Raw genomic sequence first — 20,009 nt, forward strand, 5'->3', positions numbered from 1 at the left:
TGATGTGAATGTATTTCGCGTTGTTCAGTATATTGGGATGGAGGCAAATGATAGAATTTGTAGAAAAATTATTAATTAAATGTGAAATCGAAAAAAACGCAATTCACAAGCGCGTATTGAACCGTGAATGCCGTACCGAACGGTTCAGTATTATATTGAGATTTGTGGCATCCCAGATAGATAGATAGATAGATAGATAGATAGATAGATAGATAGATAGATAGATAGATAGATAGATAGATAGATAGATAGATAGATAGATAGATAGATAGATAGATAGATAGATAGATAGATAGAGATAGCTGGATGAAGGGGTGGATAGATGGATGGATGGATAGATAGCACTTATATAAATTCCTGAATTCCCAATTCAACCAAAAAATATAGGACGCACATAATTGAAGTAAAACACATGGAAATACACACAAATATTATACTTTATAAATGTCACTTTAATGTGAGCATCCAGCAGTTATATTTATACACCATTACAGTGTCACATGAATAAAAGAGGAAGATGCTAAAATGACAACCATTATTACTCAAGAGGGAAGTATGGATGTTAGGGCTGGGCAGTATTTTGAATATGGACAATATATTTGCAATTATCTTGCTAGCAGTACAAAGACTGTTGGGGTGAAATAATATATCATCAAAAGACTGAAACATAATATTAAGATATAATTAGTTCTACCATCCAGCCCTAATGGAAGCTAAACCTGAGCTGTGTTAAGGCATGAAAGAACATTTTTGGCTGTTGGAGTACAGCTAAATACTGTCATATCTAATGTGATTTTCCTGGTTAGTAGGATGTGCTGTAAGATTAAGATTTGTGCATTCCTGCAGAATTACATGAAACTGCAAGACAAAGTTCATTACAACATAATGCTCCTTTTGTACAACCATTAGCAAGTACAACATTTCCTACGACGTAGAGTCAGACAGTGGTTTCAGATCTGAGCTCTGATTGGCTAACTGAGCAGCAGGCATTTCCTAATACTGCAGCGTTCAGAGGGCACGGGCCGCAGGGGGAAGCTGTTTTGCACGGTGGCCTCTGTAAATGGGCCAGACGTCTGTCTTGAAGTTTGATTATCCAGCGGACTGGGTTGAGCAGCAGCATCTGATGGGAATAGGGACGAACACAGCAGCTTTACAGGACAGAAGGCAGAGCCGCTTGGAGTGAAGTTCACCTTGTTTCTGTCGGGGCAGGAAAAGACGGGAAAGCCTTGTGTCCTACAAGTGCTACAAGATAAAAAAAAAAATCAATTATATCAGAAAATCAATAATAATGAAGTCAGAGAATAGGCAAATGATAAGGTCGGTGGCCATTAAAATAAGTTTTGTGTGTGTACACACACTGATTATTTATATATATATATATATCCAGCAACTTCACACAGCCATTGAAGAGGAGTGGACCAACATTCCACAGGCCACAATCAACCACCTGATCAACTCTATGCGAAGGAGTTGCACTGCGTGAGGCAAATGGTGGTTGCACCAGGTATTGACTTTTTTTTTTGGACCCCCCGGGACCCCCCAATAGAGTAAAACTGCACATTTTATTGTGGCCAGCCTAAAGGCCTGTACACGCCGGGACGAATATCGTGCATGCCAGCGTTTTTCGGCACGTACTGAGTGTTCACACACAATCAATTTTCACTGGCTATTTGCAGAGTGAACGTGCAAATTCAGTAGATGGCACTCCCGGTGCACAAGGTGGTGCGGCGCCACTTTACACTTCTGACACTCGCTTGTCACACAGAAGAAGAAGAGAGACAGTATTTACGTGCTTGCAAAACCAATTCACACACTTTTTTCCTAATTGGCAAGCAGCATTAGCACCTCATCTTCTTCTTTGTATGTGTACTTCTTCGTCGTATCTGTGTGCTCGGCAAGGCCGTTTTATGCTTGAGCGCCACCAAGTCATCTTTTACTGTAACTTCAGCAGCTCCAGGCACGTGAACAAAAGCACCGATCTCATTGGTCGGACAGTTTTTAACGCGCCACGTCAAAACTAAAAAATGAACCCTAGTTTTTTTTTATTTTTTAAATGACGCTTTTACGCCTGCCGTTTTGCGTGTCGGTGTGCACACTCACATTGGCGCGCTTTAGTCACGAGGCGTTCAACGTCGGCGATAAACGCGCGCAAAAAACGCCCCGGTGTGAACAGGCCTTAAGGCACACCTGCATTAATCATGCTGTCTAATCAGCATCTTGATATGCCACACCTGTGAGGTGGATGGATTATCTCGGCAAAGGAGAAGTGCTCACTAACACAGATTTGTGAACAATATTTGAGAGAAATAGGCCTTTTGTGTACACAGAAAAAGTCTTAGATCTTTGAGTTCAGCTCATGAAAAATGAGGGCAAAAACAAAAGTGTTGCTTTTATAATTTTCTTCAGTATGTGTATTTATATATATATTTTTTTATTCATATATAAATCAGTTTATTTACAAATAAATTGATTTATATACTGTGTATATGCAAATATAAATAACATTCATATAATATACATCACAACAAATCTTGATGTAATATATATATATATATATTTATTTATTTACATGTATATGCAAACATTGCACATTAGCATTTCATACAGGGACCCGGGGTGGAAGTAGCATATGTCATAAAATGGTGTAGTTATGCTCAGATCAGACAAGCAAACGCCAAGAAAAACCTTGTACCATAAACCACAAAAACCAAAGCATGCTCTCTGGGTGTGTACAACAATACAGTTTAAAAAAAGCATTTTATGAGAATCCACAGTAGTGCAAAGGTACTTACATGAGATCTTCAAACACTTTAACCTTCTCGCAGCCCTCGGGAGGCTCGCGTTTAAACGTGTAACTGTTGTTGGGTTTGGGAGAGCTGGAAAACTGAGGCAGAGGTGAACCGTTCCTGTAATCTAAAAGGACAAAACAACGCTGTTTATTTCAGCAAACCTTCCCTTATAAAATACTGTGGAAGTACCACAGCACAGTGATGGTATCAGATGGCAATAACATGGTGGTTTGATATATGCCATAGTACTGAATGAGTACTGAGTGCTCTACCTTTCTCAGAGTCTGCAGTAGGAGAGCAGCAGTAACAGGGACTGCAGGAGATCTGCGTCTCAGTGCTGTGAGCGTGATGAAGAGGAGGCACAGGTGCACGGCCACCGTCTCGCACCTCCAAAGCCTGAAACACGAGAATAAACACGCTATAATTACAAAGTTGAAATGTTTCACTGATGTGCGTATGTATGTTCAAGTATATGTGGTTTATGAGGACAAACAAACCTAATAGCACAAAAAAAACAGTAAACTGTGTTTCTTTTTTTAAATTCAAGAAAGTTTTGTGTGATGGTAGGTTTAGGAGTAGGGTTAGTGTAGGGGGAGAGAATATACAGTTTGTACAGTATAAAAATCATTATGTCTATGGAGAACACCCGTAAAACACATGTTCAAGAATGTGTGTGTGTGTGTGTGCGCATGTATTTGTACAATTTTCTTTGTGAGGACCAGTTTGAGTTTTAGACCATGGGAGTGAGGACAAAGAGAGTAAAGTGAAGACTTTTTGGCCGGTCCTCACTTTCTGCGACTCCTTTAAAGGCCTGTTTGCGGGTCAAAACTTGGTTTTAGGGATAAGGTTATAATTAGGTTAAGGGTAGGTTTAGGGTAAGGGTTCGACTTAGGCACTTAGTTGAGATGGGTAGGGTTAGGGTAAAGAGCTAGAGATTACATTGTCAATGAATGCCCTCACAAAGGTGTGTGTGTGTGTGTGTGTGTGTGTGTGTGTGTGTGTGTGTGTGTGTGTTTTTGTGAAATATCAGGACACAAATGTGTATAATGACATGGGTATGACATATGTATTACAAAAAGAGGGTGAAATATGAGGACGTTACCCATGTCCTCACTTTTCAAAATGCTTATAAATCACACAGAACAAGGTTTTTTTCACAGAAAGTGAACTGCACAGTCTCCTGTGAGGGCTAGGTTTAGGGGCAGGGGCAGTGTAAGGGGATAGAAAATACGGTTTGTACGGTATAAAAACCATTACGCCTATGGAATGTCCTCACATTTCACAAAAACAAACGTGTGTGTGTGTGTGTGTGTGTGTGTGTGTGTGTGTGTGTGTGTGTGTGTGTGTGTGTGTGTGTGTGTGTGTGTGTGTGTGTGTGTGTGTGTTTTTGTACCTCCTCCTCCCTCCCCCAGTCCTCACAGATGAAGACGCTCTCCAGCTCCTGGTTAATACAGTCACTATAGCTTGGCATTCTACATATGAGGGGTCTTGAGTGGACCATATTAGATGAGGATGCAGAGACTCGCTTTGGCTGAAAAACAAAAAGTGCATCTTCATTAAAGAGACAAAATAGACTAGTAACCTGATTAATGTCTGAAATTGCCCATATAAATATTGGTTCATCTCACAAAAAAATGGACTATAAAATTTCACTCCAAAATGTAAAAGATACAAATAAGTAATAGTACAATAGCTAGTAAAAAAAAAGGTAAGAAGTAAAAAAAAATTATCGGTTTCACTAAAAATATTTTTTGAAAAAGTTATTTTAAATTGTTATATTTCACTATATATATATATATATATATATATATATATATATATATATCAAGGACAAAACACCCCCAAACTTTCTGTGTATTTATTTCCACTACCGTTCAAAAGTTAAAAGAGCCCAACATTCTGATGATAAAATCCCAAATTTGCTTAAAAGGTTATGGGTAATAAATAAAGCTCTAAAAAGGCAGAGAAGCAAGCACTACTCTCTATAGTCTTGATCTACAGTACCTGGACCTGGTTCAGCTGCGTCACTTCTTCTTTGTCCTTGATACGGCAACTTCCCTGCAAACTGCGCTGGAGCTGCTGGCGGAGTTTAGCAATCTAGAAAATCACAAACTTATCATTAGGAAGGAAAGAATAATCGGTGACGCAAAATCTGAGCTCATGCCATACAGCCCTACACCAGACGAATATTCAATACTAGATGACATGCGCGACAACTAACTACCAGTATGTGTATGTATATGTATATGTATATGTATAGGTACGTACATACATACATACATATATAATATATATATACATATGACTATCTTCTTTCAGACAAATAAAATCGGAGATATATTAAAAATGTCCTGGTTTTTCAAAGCTTTATAATGGTTTTTGAAAGTTTTTGAAATCCATAAAAGTGCATCTATCCATCATATAACTGCTCCACACAGGGGGGGGGGGGGGTTAATAAAGGCCTTCTGATGCGAAGTTACGCATTTGTGTAAGAAAAATATCCATATTTAAAACTTTATAGACTAAAATAACTCAGTGAAGTCAGCTGTACGCATGTCGACGCTAAAAGAGTAACCCTTGACCCTTGTACCCTTGACGCATGCGTATTGACAAACGCAGAAGAGCAGAGGATAGAGCAAAACAAAACACTGGTCATGAATTAGAAGTCCAAATGAGAATTTTTAAAGGAGGATTTCCATATAAGAGAAGAGGGGCTTGAGTTTGTTGCCCAGCACTATCCACGAGAGGCGTCAAAGCTTACACTGCTCCTATACGTCGCGCCAGGGGTTACTCTTTCGCCATAGGTCTAGCTGTGTACCACTGCCCGTCAGAAGCTACTTATTTTAGTCTATAAAGTTTTAAATATGGATATTTTTCTTACACAATGTGCCACTTCGCATCAGAAGGCCTTTATTAACCCCCCGGAGCCGTGTGGAGCAGTTATATGATGGATAGATGCACTTTTATGGACTTCAAAAACGAAACAGCCATTCTCTGCCATTATAAAGCTTGGTAGAGCCAGGACATTTTTAAATATAACTCCAATTGTATGCGTCTGAACGAAGAATGTCATATACACCTAGGATGACTTGAGGGTGAGTAAATCATGGGCTAATTTTCATTTTTGGGTGAACTAACCCTTTAACTACTATGTACTTACATCAAAATATAAAGTACATTGTATTGCAAAACACGGGTAAAGTTAGGGACAGGTGTGGTGGCATGGGTAAGTTTAAGGGTAGGTTAGGTGTAAGGGAAGTGTCAACAGTGCAATTAAAAATGTAATTACAAAATTTAATTACAGATCTAAGTACATGCAGGTATTTTTTCAAATGTAAGTACACTGTAAAAACATGTATGTACACAACAAGTGCATTGTATCAAATGATTAATTTAAATGTTAGTAATAATATAAAGTGGGTCCTATATAATATATATATAATGAACTACACAGGTTTCATTGCTAATTGAGCTGTCTGAATAGATGTTTGTTATGTTGCCACATCTCGGGATTTCTAAACTGACTTTGCAAGTGCACGAGAGCCAATACTGGCATGTCAAGACACAATGTGTGGGTAAGTTTTTTATTTCCCATAATCATGGGAAAAGAGGCCAATTATACACCCAAAGAATGTCTATAAACACACTACCACCCATCATAACACAGAGGTTACTATGTTCTGTATTTGACTCCTATGGTTGAATTCACACAGTTTATGCGAGTGACAACAACATTCTATCCCCAAACACACACCTGTGAATCTTCGGGACTCACAACCAAACTCTCTGCAAATCACAGCATTGCATACGCAAATTGGTCAGAACAATTTGAAATATTATTGTAAATTGACTTTTCATTAACTTCAGTAGGCTGAACAACAAGTTGAGATTGACTGTGTTTTCTGCAGGAAACTGATCTCTAGTGATGTGTCTAAGTTTTAATGATCATATGCTGGTGAAGGGTGAGAAGCCTGGCGAGCCACATGATTTTTCTCAAAGAGCCATGTGTGATTCCTGACCACTGATTTAGGGTGTTCACATGTGTAGTTTGGTTCTTTTGATCTGGACCAAAACAGAAAATTTTGGTCCAAACATCCAAAACAATGCTGTGTGCTGGGATTAATGCACGTACATAGAGTATGTTGTGCGTACATTGGGCCTCATTCATGAAACACGAGCAGAACGAATGTGTGTGTAAATTGTTCGTAAAGCTGCTCTGACGTAAATTTTCGGATTCACGAAAATGTTCGTATTTTCAAAATGTTAGTTGGTAAGAAAGAAATGTACACCTGCTCCCTACCACGTGTAAATGGTGCGTTCTATGTTCTAATTTAGGCAAACTGATGACATTGCATTTTGATGCACTATGTACCATAATAATATTTCAAGAGTTGATTTGCCCCGTCTTTTTTTAAATTTTATTTTTACTGTTCAACGTTGGGTAATGGCTCGTCACTGTCTCTTTTTACGCGGCCGTCCAATCACAGTGGAGGAGGGGTGGGACAAAAACTACACCGACCAATCATCCCACTTGTACACTGACTGAACAACAATAATGGAGAAAATAATACTGCTTTTTACTGCATTTTTATATTCAGTAATATTCTTCAAAATGAGATACAGAATATCCATGGCAGTAATGTGTTACTAGTATCATATGCATAGCAATCAAAGTATCTCAGATGGAAAAACGCTGCCCTTGCAAAACGCTTTCAAGCGCCACCAGCTGGCCGTTTTCAGAAGAGCACCAGGCGTTTTTTAGCTGGCTAAAAAATGCTTTGATGGATACATGATAATTTAAAATTTATTGCCAGGCATATGTCCAATTAGTCTCTTTAGCATTTACTCCATTAAACCTGGAGCGCGTCCTATTTACGAATGTTAGGAATTCATTAATATTTTATAAAACACGTTTAACTACCGAATCCGTGGTATACGAAGCATTTGTGAATCTGGAGGAGAGTTTTCGTAAAAGGTCCATTTTACTCGCAAATTACTCATAATTTGCTCATATATTTACGAACGTTTCATGAATGAGGCCCATAGAGTATGATGGTATTTTTACCAGCTGAGAGTTTATACAATGTGTAAAGGAGTCAAAAAAGCGTCAGGAATCCCTCCGTCACACACAAACGAAGATCGGCTGCGAGGAGACGCGGTTCTGATGCCTGTACCGAACTGTGATGGGCAACATCTCGACTATGATGAGAAAAACAGGTGTGCTTGAGCATTCTGCCCTTCTCAGCGTCACATTTTGTGACATTACAGCCTGTTTTTTTGGTTCGTTTAGATGTCTTTGGTCCGTGTTGCGTTTATATGTTGCTTTCACACTTGGCATGTTTGTTTCGATTAAAGGGTTAGTTCACCCAAAAATGAAAATTCTGTCATTAATTACTTACCCTCATGTCGTTCGACACCCGTTAGACCTCCGTTTGTCTTCGGAACACAAATGAAGATATTTTAGTTGAAATCTGATGGCTCTGAAAGACCTCCATTGGCACAATGCACGGTTCACTCTCAAAACCCTTAAAAGGTACTAAAGACGTCATTACAAAGTCCATCTCACTACAGTGGTTCTAAAATAACTTTATGAATCGGCGAGAATAGTTTTTGTGCGCAAAAAAACCCTAAATAACGACTTACATAGTGATGACGATTTCAAAACACGGCATCATGAAGCTTCGAAGCGTTATGAATCAATAAGCCAAATGATGATTCGGATCGCATGTCAAACCGCCAAACTGCTGAAATTTGGCGATCCAAACTGCTGATTTGACTCACTGATTCATAACGCTTCGAAGCTTCATGAGGCCGTGTTTTGAAATCGTCATCACTATGCAAGTCGTTATTTAGGGTTTTTTGCGCACAAAAACTATTCTCGCCGATTCATAAAGTTATTTTAGAACCACTGTAGTGAGATGGACTTTGTAACGACGTCTTTAGTACCTTTTAAGGGTCTTGAGAGTGAACCGTGCCATTGAGCCAATGGAGGCCTTTCAGAGCCATCAGATTTCAACTAAAATATCTTCATTTGTGTTCCGAAGATGAACGGAGGTCTTACGGGTGTCCAACGACATGAGGGTAAGTAATTAATGACAATTTTCATTTTTGGGTGAACTAACCCTTTAAAACAAACCCTGGTGCGATTGCTTCTTGGTGCGGTTCATTTGAATAAGTGTGAACACTGCCATCTGAACTCTGGTGTGCACCAAACAAGTGGACCGAGAAAGATGGGTCTCGCTCTGCTTCCAAACCAACTCTGGTGCGGTTTGACTGAAATATGAACGCAACACAGACCACAGACACGTAAAAAGACCAAAAACAGGACATGTCAGAAGATGTGACCCTAAAAAGCACAGAATCCTCAAGCAAACCTGTTTTTCTCATCATAGTTGTGATGTTGCCCATCACAGTTTGGTATAGGCATCAGAACCGTGTCTCCCCGCAGCAGATCTTCGTTTGTGTGTGACAGAGGGATTCCTGCAGTTGTTTAGACTCCTTTACACATTGTATAAGGTCTTCACTAGTTCTCATCTGGTCAAAATACCATCATATGTAGGCAACGCACATACAACGAGCACATTTAGCCCAGCACACAGCATTGTTTTGGATTTTCTGTAAATTCCGTCACGAAATACAAGTCATAAAAGCTGGTTGTAAACATATACCTATGCCTTTAGGTTCAGTATCTTTAGGTTTGGTGTTAAAATGCCAATGTGAACTCTAGTTAAAAAAAGTAAAAAAAACAACATTTAGTCTTGGTCCGCTTACAGGTGTGAACACACCCTTAGTCGGCTTGTTTGTTGCGCACCAGAGAGTTCAGATGGCAGCGTTTCCTTATTCAAAAGAACCAGACTAACAGAGCAGAGTTCATTTTAATCAAACGAAACATGCCAAGTGTGAACACACCCTGAAAGGCATTTCTCAAGAGTAAAAACGGTCTTGTGTAAGTATTTTCATGCATACCTCTATGAGATGGTCAGCGCTGCTCCACGATGCCGAGCGCTTGTGTACGTTAACCTCTCCTCCATCCTCCGTCCAAAATCCAGGCGTCTGCAATAAACATGGTTAAAACATGTTCAACCATGACTAAATCATGCTGACTTTAACGTATGGTCACATACAGAATATAATCTTGAAATCATGTGACCTAGATATGTAAATTTTTCATAAATCAACAACAGGATGTTTGTGGTTGGCAATCAGCATATGTGCCGCTTTGACCAAAACCTCAACAAAAAGATCAACAAACAAACAGCCATAAAAGATGGACAACAAGCACCACAAATAAGTGTATCTTTTCCCAGATACTCATTTTGAAATCAACCTGCACGTGTCGTGTTATGACTTGAACTTGTCTGGTCTTGAATGCGTTTTGTTTTGTGGTGACAGCTAATAATCTTCTTAGGAAGTCTGGGAAAGGTAAGGTGAAGAGTGAAGGAATATTTATGAATGTTTCAACAGTTTAATAAAAGTAAATGGGGCCCGAAAACAACATTGGACCCCATTGACGTTCACATTATGGACAAAAAAAACAGAAGCAAGCAAGTCATACTGGTTTGGAATGACTGTGGCTTAATGGAAATAATATACTTGAATAATATATTTCAACGTGAACTGAATGTAATGCTTTCAGACAATTAATTGCATGTTATGTTCAATTGAATGAAAATCTATAATGGCTTAAATTTATATTAAATGCAATTAGTTGAACTTAAGAGTGCTTAAGTAGGACTTAAAGCTGCACTATGTAACATTTTTGCAGTGAAATATCCAAAAACCACTAGGCCAGTGTTATATATTTTGTTCAGTTGAGTACTTACAATATCCCAAACGTTTCCAATTATTTGTAAATTGTGAGAAAATTGCTATTTTACCCAAGGAACCGGGACGTGTGAGGGAGTCGCCTGTTGATGGTGTCATATCTGCATTACCCTCGGTTCCTGTTTTTTTTTCTGCATAAATGCTTAACTCTTCCTGCAGTGTGCAACAAGTGTCATAGCAGCCGCCGAGTGAACACACAGAGTAACGTCACAACATCAGATGTATCTAATATGATAAACAGAGCTGCGTTACCTCATACACATGACCGGAAAAGCGGAAATTGCGCTGGCAACTGTGGCATAATAAAAGTCCCGCAGCTCGCGAGGCACTCCAGCAACCTCGTTCAGCGCCACAACACTCGGTCCTGCTCTGCTTCATACTACAGTAATGTTACTAATCATATCCATGAACATGATTTCTGCCCAAATCCTATCCAAGCGGCAACCTCCCGCAGTTTCTCTTGAAACCAATACGGAAGTGACTTAAACTGCAATTCATCGACTGGCCACTAGTGACAGGCTCCAGAAGGGAGCAGAATCTCTTTGAGCCCCATGTTAAAATGCCCAACTTTACAGCAGAATAAAACATGTTTACAGTCTGGTACAAATTGTGGTTTTGGTCTATATATCTAATTTTGCCCTTTATGACAACTGTGAGGGGGTGAATTTTTTTATAACTCATTCGTTTACATTATATAAAGCCTTAAAGTTCTGCATAATTAAGGGCGTGGCCACTTTGAGTGACAGGTGGATAGCCATTTATCTGCTGTCTGTTAGTCATCGCGTCACTTAAGCTCCACCCACATCCTGCCTCTTTGCCCATTTTCTATTATCTGGGAGTGACACACGGTGACGCGTGTCCCAAGACCACATGTCCCAAGATTCTGCGCTCAAACGTGGCATCATCAAGCAACGCCTTTGTTTTGAATAGGTGACCTCTAACGGACGGAAAAGTTGCATAGTGCACCTTTAATTACTTTTTAATTACTTTTATTGTCTTTGAAATATATGGTTAAAGTGTACTGCTGAATGTACAAGAATTTATGGTCAACTAACAAACTTGTATACAATGCATTTAAATATATTTGTAATGATGAAGCTGCAGATAGATTTAAAATATATTAACTTTAAATGTAATATCAATTAACACTACAGTTAAAATTATAACCAAGTACTTTACATGTGCTTTAGTATGATAGTCAACATATAAAAATAAGCCTACTTCTATAAACCATGACAAAAAGTTTATTGAAAATGATTTAATATGTATTTTTAGTGCACTTTTTAAAAATGTACTTAAGTGTATTAAGAAACAGTCGTGAAGTTATCTAGAAGTATATATTTTAAATATATATACTTTTAAAATTGAAAGTACACTGCAAATGAACATTCAATACATTTAAGCATATTTCTTTGTCACAAAGGGAGGGCGAGTCGATGACAGAATCTTAATTTTTTGGGTGAATGATCCATTTCAGGAAGCAAACAGGGTCAAGTCTGATTTCATGTTGACCAAGAAAACAGTCCACGAGAAGTTTTTAAACACTAATCATTAATTCACCAAGCGCTTTAAACAATGGTAAAAGCTGCTACTGTCAACAAAGAGCCTCCGCATGGTTCTGCGGCGTGAAGAGAGATGTTGGGAGAAATGGGATGATTCTGACATTCTCTGCTGCTCCGGGAGCGCGAGGCCTCCGCGAGCCGGATCAGGCATTAGCATATGTATGGATCTCACTGCAGGCAGCTCAGCGCAGGCACACAAAGAGCTGTCGGAGAGCGCCAGGTGGTGCAGAGACACACAGACATGTGCTCTCAACCCTTAGGTAGCCTGTGCACACACCTACACACAAATACACACATGCACACACAGAGCGACAGGTGCAAACTGCTGCACCTCCGGAAAGAATTCACTCCACACAACGCCAGAGAGAACTTTCTATGGCGACAGACTGCCACGACTCATCGGCCTTTGTGACGGTTTTGTTTTCGGGGAGGCGAGGGGTCTGAGCGGAGCTAAACCACTGAGCACTCAAAGACTTCATGATACTAATGAATAAAGGAAACAAAACAGAGTAAGAACAAACCTTGTTACACACAGATGACCACATCGACCATTCAAAAAACAGCACAACTAACGAGCAAAACCATTGGCTCTAAGAGGTATCTGGACACTTAGTAAAAAAAAAAAAATCTAATTTACTTCCTTAATAGACATTTCTGGTTTTAAGGCCTGTGCACAACAAGGACGATAACTACAAATTATAACAAAGATTTAGTTCTAAAAATCGTTTCAAAAACCTCGAGTCCACACCACAACTGTAACGACAACGGCACCGAGAAACGATATCGCTGGAATCACTTTCAGAACATTTTTTTTTCTACAGCTGATGAACGATAAAAACATTGACAGCCAATCAGAATCCATCTTGCTTTCAGAGCAGGCATTTATAAAGCGACAGATGACAAAACTGCAGTGTGCACCAGTGTAAAACAGAAAGCTGATATCTTGCGCTGGTGTGGACACTAATATAGTTATATTTATCTTTATAGTTATAGATCTAGGAGTGAACAGGCTTTTTTGTGAATTATTTATTGATGAAAATTTTTTTTAAAAATGTCTGGTGCAAATTTAAAGTGACATTACATTTTTTTTAAATCTTTTTCCATTATTTAATGCCAAAGATTGAATGTACTGAAATTGCGCATATCCATCCATCCATCCATCCATCATCTTCCATCATCTTCCGCTTATCCGGGGCCGGGTCGCGGGGGCAACAGTCTAAGCAGAGACGCCCAGACTTCCCTCTCCCTAGCCACTTCCTCTAGCTCTTCCGGGGGAACCCCGAGGCGTTCCCAGGCCAGCCGAGAGACATAGTCCCTCCAGCGTGTCCTAGGTCTTCCCCGGGGCCTCCTCCCGGTGGGACGTGCCTGGAACACCTCCCTGGGAAGGCGTCCAGGAGGCATCCGAAATAGATGCCCGAGCCACCTCAGCTGGTCCCTCTCGATGTGGAGGAGCAGCGGCTCTACTCCGAGTTCCTCCCGAGTGACCGAGCTCCTCACCCTATCTCTAAGGGAACGCCCAGCCACCCTACGGAGAAAGCTCATTTCGGCCGCCTGTATCCGGGATCTTGTCCTTTCGGTCATGACCCACAGCTCATGACCATAGGTGAGGGTAGGAACGTAGATTGACCAGTAAATCGAGAGCTTTGCCTTGCAGCTCAGCTCCTTCTTCACCACGACAGACCGGTACATCGACCGCATTACTGCAGAAGCTGCACCGATCTGTCTGTCAATCTCCCGTTCCATCCTTCCCTCACTCGTGAACAAGACCCCAAGATACCTGAACTCCTCCACTTGAGACAGGAACTCTCCACCCACTTGAAGCGGGCAAGCCACCCTTTTCCGACTGAGAACCATGGCCTCGGACTTGGAGGTGCTGATTCTCATCCCAGCCGCTTCACACTCGGCCGCAAACCGTCCCAGTGCACGCTGAAGGTCCTGGTTCGAGGAAGCCAACACGACAACATCATCTGCAAAAAGCAGTGATGAAATCGTGTGGTTCCCAAACCGGACACTCTCCGGCCCTTGGCTGCGCCTAGAAATTCTGTCCATAAAAATTATGAACAGAACCGGTGACAAAGGGCAGCCCTGCCGGAGTCTAACATGCACCGGGAACAAGTCTGACTTACTCCCAGAGCACCCTCCACAGGATGCCACGAGGAACACAGTCGAATGCCTTCTCCAAATCCACAAAACACATGTGGACTGGTTGGGCAAACTCCCATGAACCCCCCAGCACCCTGGAAAAGGTATAGAGCTGGTCCAGTGTTCCACGACCGGGACGAAAACCACACTGTTCCTCCTGAATCCGAGGTTCCACTATCGGCCGAATTCTCCTCTCCAGTACCCTGGCATAGACTTTCCCGGGGAGGCTGAGAAGTGTGATCCCCCTATAGTTGGAACACACTCTCCGGTCCCCCTTCTTGAAAAGAGGGACCACCACCCTGGTCTGCCAGTCCAGAGGTACTGTCCCCGACCGCCATGCGATGTTGCAGAGGCGTGTCAGCCAAGACAGCCCCACAACATCCAGAGACTTGAGGTACTCAGGGCGGATCTCATCCAACCCCGGTGCCTTGCCACCGAGGAGCTTTTTAACCACCTCGATGACTTCAGCCCGGGTGATGGACGAGTCCACCTCTGAGTCCCCAGCCACTGCTTCCTCAACGGAAGGCATGTCGGTGGGATTGAGGAGATCCTCGAAGTATTCCTTCCACCGCCCGACGATATCCCCAGTTGAGGTCAACAGGTGCCCATCTCCACTGTAAACAGTGTTGGTAGGGCACTGCCTCCCCCTCCTGAGGCGTCGAACGGTTTGCCAGAATCTCTTCGAGGCCGACCGATAGTCTTTCTCCATGGCCTCACCAAACTCCTCCCAGGCCCGATTTTTTTGCCTCCACGACTACCCGGGCTGCAGTCCGCTTGGCCTGCCGGTACCGGTCAGCTGCCTCCGGAGTCCCACAAGCCATCCAGGCCCGATAGGACTCCTTCTTCAGCTTGACGGCATCCCTTACTTCCGGTGTCCACCACCGGGTTCGGGGATTGCCGCCTCGAGGCACCGGAGACCTTACGGCCACAGCGACAATGGAGGTGGAGAACATGGTTCACTCGGACTCAATATCTCCAGACTCCCTCGGGATCCGGTCAAAGTTCTGCCGGAGGTGGGAGTTGAAGATCTCTCTGACAGGGGGCTCGGCCAAACGTTCCCAACAGACCCTCACAGTACGTTTGGGTCTGCCGGGTCTGTCCAGCTTCCTCCGCCGCCATCGGATCCAACTCACCACCAGGTGGTGATCAGTTGACAGCTCCGCCCCTCTCTTCACCCGAGTGTCCAAGAGATATGGCCGAAGGTCTGATGACACGACCACAAAGTCGATCATCGACCTCCGGCCTAGGGTGTCCTGGTGCCACGTGCACTGAGGGACACCCTTATGCTTGAACATGGTGTTCGTTATGGACAAACCGTGGCTAGCACAGAAATCCAATAACAGAACACCGCTCGGGTTCAGATCAGGGGGGCCGTTCCTCCCAATCACGCCCCTCCAGGTGTCACTGTCACTGCCCACGTGGGCGTTGAAGTCCCCCAGTAGAACGACGGAGTCTCCAGTCGGAGCACTTTCCAGCACCCCTCCCAGAGACTCCAAGAGGGCCGGGTACTCCGCACTGCCATTTGGGCCGTAGGCACAAACGACAGTGAGAGACCTATCCCCGACTCGAAGGCGCAGGGAAGCGACCCTCTCGTTCACCGGGGTGAACTCCAACACATGGCGGCTGAGCTGGGGGGCTATAAGCAAACCCACTCCAGCCCTCCGCCTCTCACCATGGGCAACTCCAGAGTGGTAGAGAGTCCAGCCTCTCTCGAGAAGTGTGGTTCCAGAGCCCAAGCTGTGCATGGAGGTGAGCCCGACTATCTCTAGTCGGTACCTCTCGACCTCCCGCACAAGCTCAGGCTCCTTCCCCGCCAACGAGGTGACATTCCACGTCCCTAAAGCCAGATGTCCAGAGATCGGGTCGTCGGAGCCTTACGCTCCCTCCTGCAGGTGGTGAGCCCACAGGAGGGCGGCCCCACGTCACTCCTTCGGGCTGAGCCCGGCCGGACCCCATGGGGGGAGGCCCGGCCACCAGGCGCTTGCATACGAGCCCCAACCCCAGGCCTGGCTCCAGGGTGGGGCCCCGGCTGCGCCATGCCGGACGACGTCACGGTCCTTGGTCTGATTATGGTCATAAGGGTTTGTGAACTGTTCTTGGTCTGGCCCGTCACCAAGGACCTGCCTTGGGAGACCCTACCAGGGGCATATAGCCCCAGACAACATAGCTCCCAGGATCATTCGGGTACTCAAACCTCTCCACCACGATAAGGTGACAGTTCAAGGAGAGAACTGTCGCATATATATTGCGCATATATATTGCGCAATTATATATATATACATATATACACACACATACATACCGATCAGGCATAACATTATGACCTAATACTGTGTTGGTCCCCCTTTTGCTGCCAAAACAGACCTGACCCATCAAGGCGTGGACTCCTCTAGACCCCTGAAGGTGTGCTGTGGTATCTGGCACCAAGATGTTAGCAGCAGATCCTTTAAATCCTGTAAGTTGCGAGGTGGGGCCTCCATGGATCGGACCTGTTTGTTCAGCACATCCCACAGATGCTCGATTAGATTTAGATCTGAGGAATTTGGAGGACAAGTCAACACCTCAAACTCGTTGTGCTCCTCAAACCATTCCTGAACCATTTTTGCTTTGTGGCAGGTGCATTATCTGCTGAAAGAGCCACAGCCACCAGGGAATACCGTTTCCATGAAAGAGTGTACATGGTCTGCAACAATGCTTAGGTAGGTGGTACATGTCAAAGTAACATCCACATGGATGGCAGGACCCAAGGTTTCCCAGCAGAACATTGCCCAAAGCATCACTGCCTCCACCGGCTTGCCTTCTTCCCATAGTGCATCCTGGTGCCATGTGTTCCCCAGGTAAGCGACACACACGCACACAGCCATCCACGTGATGTAAAAGAAAATGTGATTCATCAGACCGGGCCACCTTCTTCCATTGCACCGTGGTCCAGTTCTGATGCTCCCTTTGCCACTGTTGGTGCTTTCTGCGGTTGACAGGGGTCAGCATGGGCACCCTGACTGGTCTGCGGCTATGCAGCCCCATACACAACAAACTGCGATGCACTGTGTATTCTGACACCTTTCTATCAGAACCAGCAATAACTTCTTGAGCAATTTGAGCTACAGTAGCTCGTCTGTTTGATTGGACCACACGGGCCAGTCTTCGCTCCCCACGTGCATCAATGAGCCTTGGCCGCCCATGACCCTGGGTTTAGCAGCAGAACATTGCCAAGAGCATCTCACTCCTTGCACCGGCTTGTCATTGTCCCACAGTGCATCCTGGTGCCATCACTTACCCTGGTAAACAGCGCACACGTACACGGCTGTCCACGTAATGTAAAAGAAAAGGGGACTCATGAACTAGGCGACCATCTTCCACTGCTACAAGGTCAAGTTCCCATTTCAATGGTGTACAGGGGTCATCATAGGCACTCTGATTGGTCAGCGGCTACGCAGACCCATACGCATGTGTGTTGTGACACATTCCTCCAATTACCATCATTAAAATTGTGCGACCTGTGCCACAGTAGACCTTCCGTTGGCTTAGACCAGACAGGATAGCTTTCGTTGCCTCGATGAGCCAACGACACTCTAATGGCGGTTTGTGGTTTGTCCCTCCTCTGACCACTGTTGGTAAATTCTCACCACTGCTGACCGGGCTCACCCACAAGCCTCGCAGTTTCAGAGATACTCTGACCCAGTCGCCTTGCCATAGCAATTTGGCCCATGTCAAAGTCGCTAAGATCTTTCTTCCTGCTCATTTCTCCTGCTCCCCAACACGTCGATTACAAGAACTGATTGTTTGCTAACCATCTAATTTACCCAGACCTTAATATGTGGCCTTGTTAGGAGGTGATCAACGATATTCACCTGTGACTGATCTAGGGGTGCTCCGATTGATCGGCAACCGATCGGTCGATAATCGCTTTGGGATGATTGATCGACGGTCTCCAAAAAGGCCGATCTCATGAACCGATCGCAGCTGACGACACAAAAAACCCGCACCTGCCGTGAGAACTAGGGCATGATATGTAGCGACACCGTCTCATTCTCTTTCCAGCGCGGGTAAAATAATTATAATGCTGAAGGTGAGGTACAATTCATATTTCTATATTAAATAACTTACGCAGTCATTTTAAAACGTTCTGTGGGACGCAAGTTCACAAACAGCGCGCGTGAATCACTGCGTGCGCGCGCTCTCTTTCTCCCTTTCAAAATGCTCAAATGGCTTCACATCAGCGCATCGCATGTGCACTAAAATTGAGCTGCACAGTTGACACAGGATTTGCCACTTTGCACAATCGAGGCAGTGTCGCATCGTCACTAGAGTTTATCATTTGCATTTATTTTTAAGTCTTGCCAGTGTTCAAACCGCTCAGCACTCGCGCGCACGGTCTGGACACACACACACACACACACACACACACACACACCATCTCACAAAAAGCTTGCGAGTACAAATTGCGCTGAAATGGTCAGATACACACAAATGTATGTACTAAATTACCGTCTTGACGAGTATGCACGTAAACCCCGTCGTGACTCGCGAGTGAACGTTTGTGCAACTGCATGTAACTGTAACCGTGTTCGCTCTTGAAGTGACAGCAGTCGAATAAACTGCTGCTGTCTCTGAGTTTCTCTTTGTTTTGTGTTGTTTGATGAACCTTTATGACACTCACTGCTCTTGAATGACTAACTTTTGCAACCTTAAGTGTAAGGATTAAACTAATTTAATTTATTCAGGGAAGACCAATATTAATTTACATTTGATTTCTTATTAAATGTCTTTAGTATTTCTTACCTCAATACTAATGTTAGACCTACCTGAAAAATTGTTTTTAAAAACAAAAATGCGCTGCATGATCAAATATTTAGGTGAGATAATTATATACATTTATTATATACATTTATTTGGGAAAGATGGCCTACAGTAGCCTTAAGTTATCTCATTTTCTAAAATAAACACTTGGTGGTTCTTCAAGGTCTAGACTCAGTTAATTTAGAGTTAGTTTCATTTCTACAAATGGTGCAAACTCTGCAAGATTAAAGATAAAAGATAGCCATTCCCCTGCCATTCTGTGATCGGCAATCGGCAGATCATGATCTTGGTGATCGGTAATCAGTGATCGGCCCCAAAAATGCTGATCGGAGCATCTCTAGACTGATCATAATGTTTTGGCAGTGTGTGTGTGTGTGTGTGTGTGTGTGTGTGTGTGTGTGTGTGTGTGTGTGTGTGTGAGTGTGTGTACATGTTTTCTATCCCAGTGGGTACTAAAATAAATAATTGAAAACTCGTGTCACCACGGGGACTCTAAATTGAGGTCCCCATGAGGAAACAAGCTTATAAATCATACAGAATGAGTTTTTTTGAAAATGTAAAAATGCAGAACGTTTTTTAAATTACAGGTAGGTTTAGGGGTGGGGTTAGTGTAACGGGACAGAATATACAGTTTGTACAGTATAAAACCCTATTACGTCTATGGAGAGTCCCCAGTGTGTGTGTGTGTGTGTAGACACTTGCCACTTTCTTAAAAAGTCACTTTGTGTTTGTGATATATTAAAATTATGAAAAAAGTAGTCCTGAGAAAAGCCCTTGTATCAATAATGTTATGATACAGGGCCGTTTCTAGCCATCCTGACGCCCTAGGCGAAATCCTGATTGGTGCCCTCAGTCAAATTTTAAAAAGCAACATTGGTATTACTGGCCTATA

At 43.2% G+C, this 20,009-nt stretch overlaps 1 protein-coding gene across 3 annotated transcripts in view; it reads right to left on the bottom strand.

Moving 5' to 3' along the window:
* Positions 1-433: 433 nt before the first annotated feature.
* The window catches only part of glcci1b (glucocorticoid induced 1b), a 27,567-nt gene continuing 7,991 nt past the window's right edge, over positions 434-20,009 (bottom strand). For all 3 annotated transcript variants that reach the window (XM_079837889.1, XM_079837888.1, XM_079837887.1), the window contains 6 exons: positions 9,756-9,842; positions 4,794-4,886; positions 4,183-4,320; positions 3,062-3,185; positions 2,793-2,913; positions 434-1,242 (listed from right to left, as the gene is read on the bottom strand). In XM_079837889.1, the coding sequence (XP_079694015.1) occupies positions 972-1,242; positions 2,793-2,913; positions 3,062-3,185; positions 4,183-4,320; positions 4,794-4,886; positions 9,756-9,842 (834 nt within the window). In that variant the 3' untranslated portion in view covers positions 434-971. The remainder of the gene's footprint in view (positions 1,243-2,792; positions 2,914-3,061; positions 3,186-4,182; positions 4,321-4,793; positions 4,887-9,755; positions 9,843-20,009) is intronic.

Source organism: Gobio gobio (assembly GCF_949357685.1).
Source record: "Gobio gobio genome assembly, chromosome: 15".
In the NCBI taxonomy this organism is placed as follows: Eukaryota; Metazoa; Chordata; class Actinopteri; order Cypriniformes; family Gobionidae; genus Gobio; species Gobio gobio.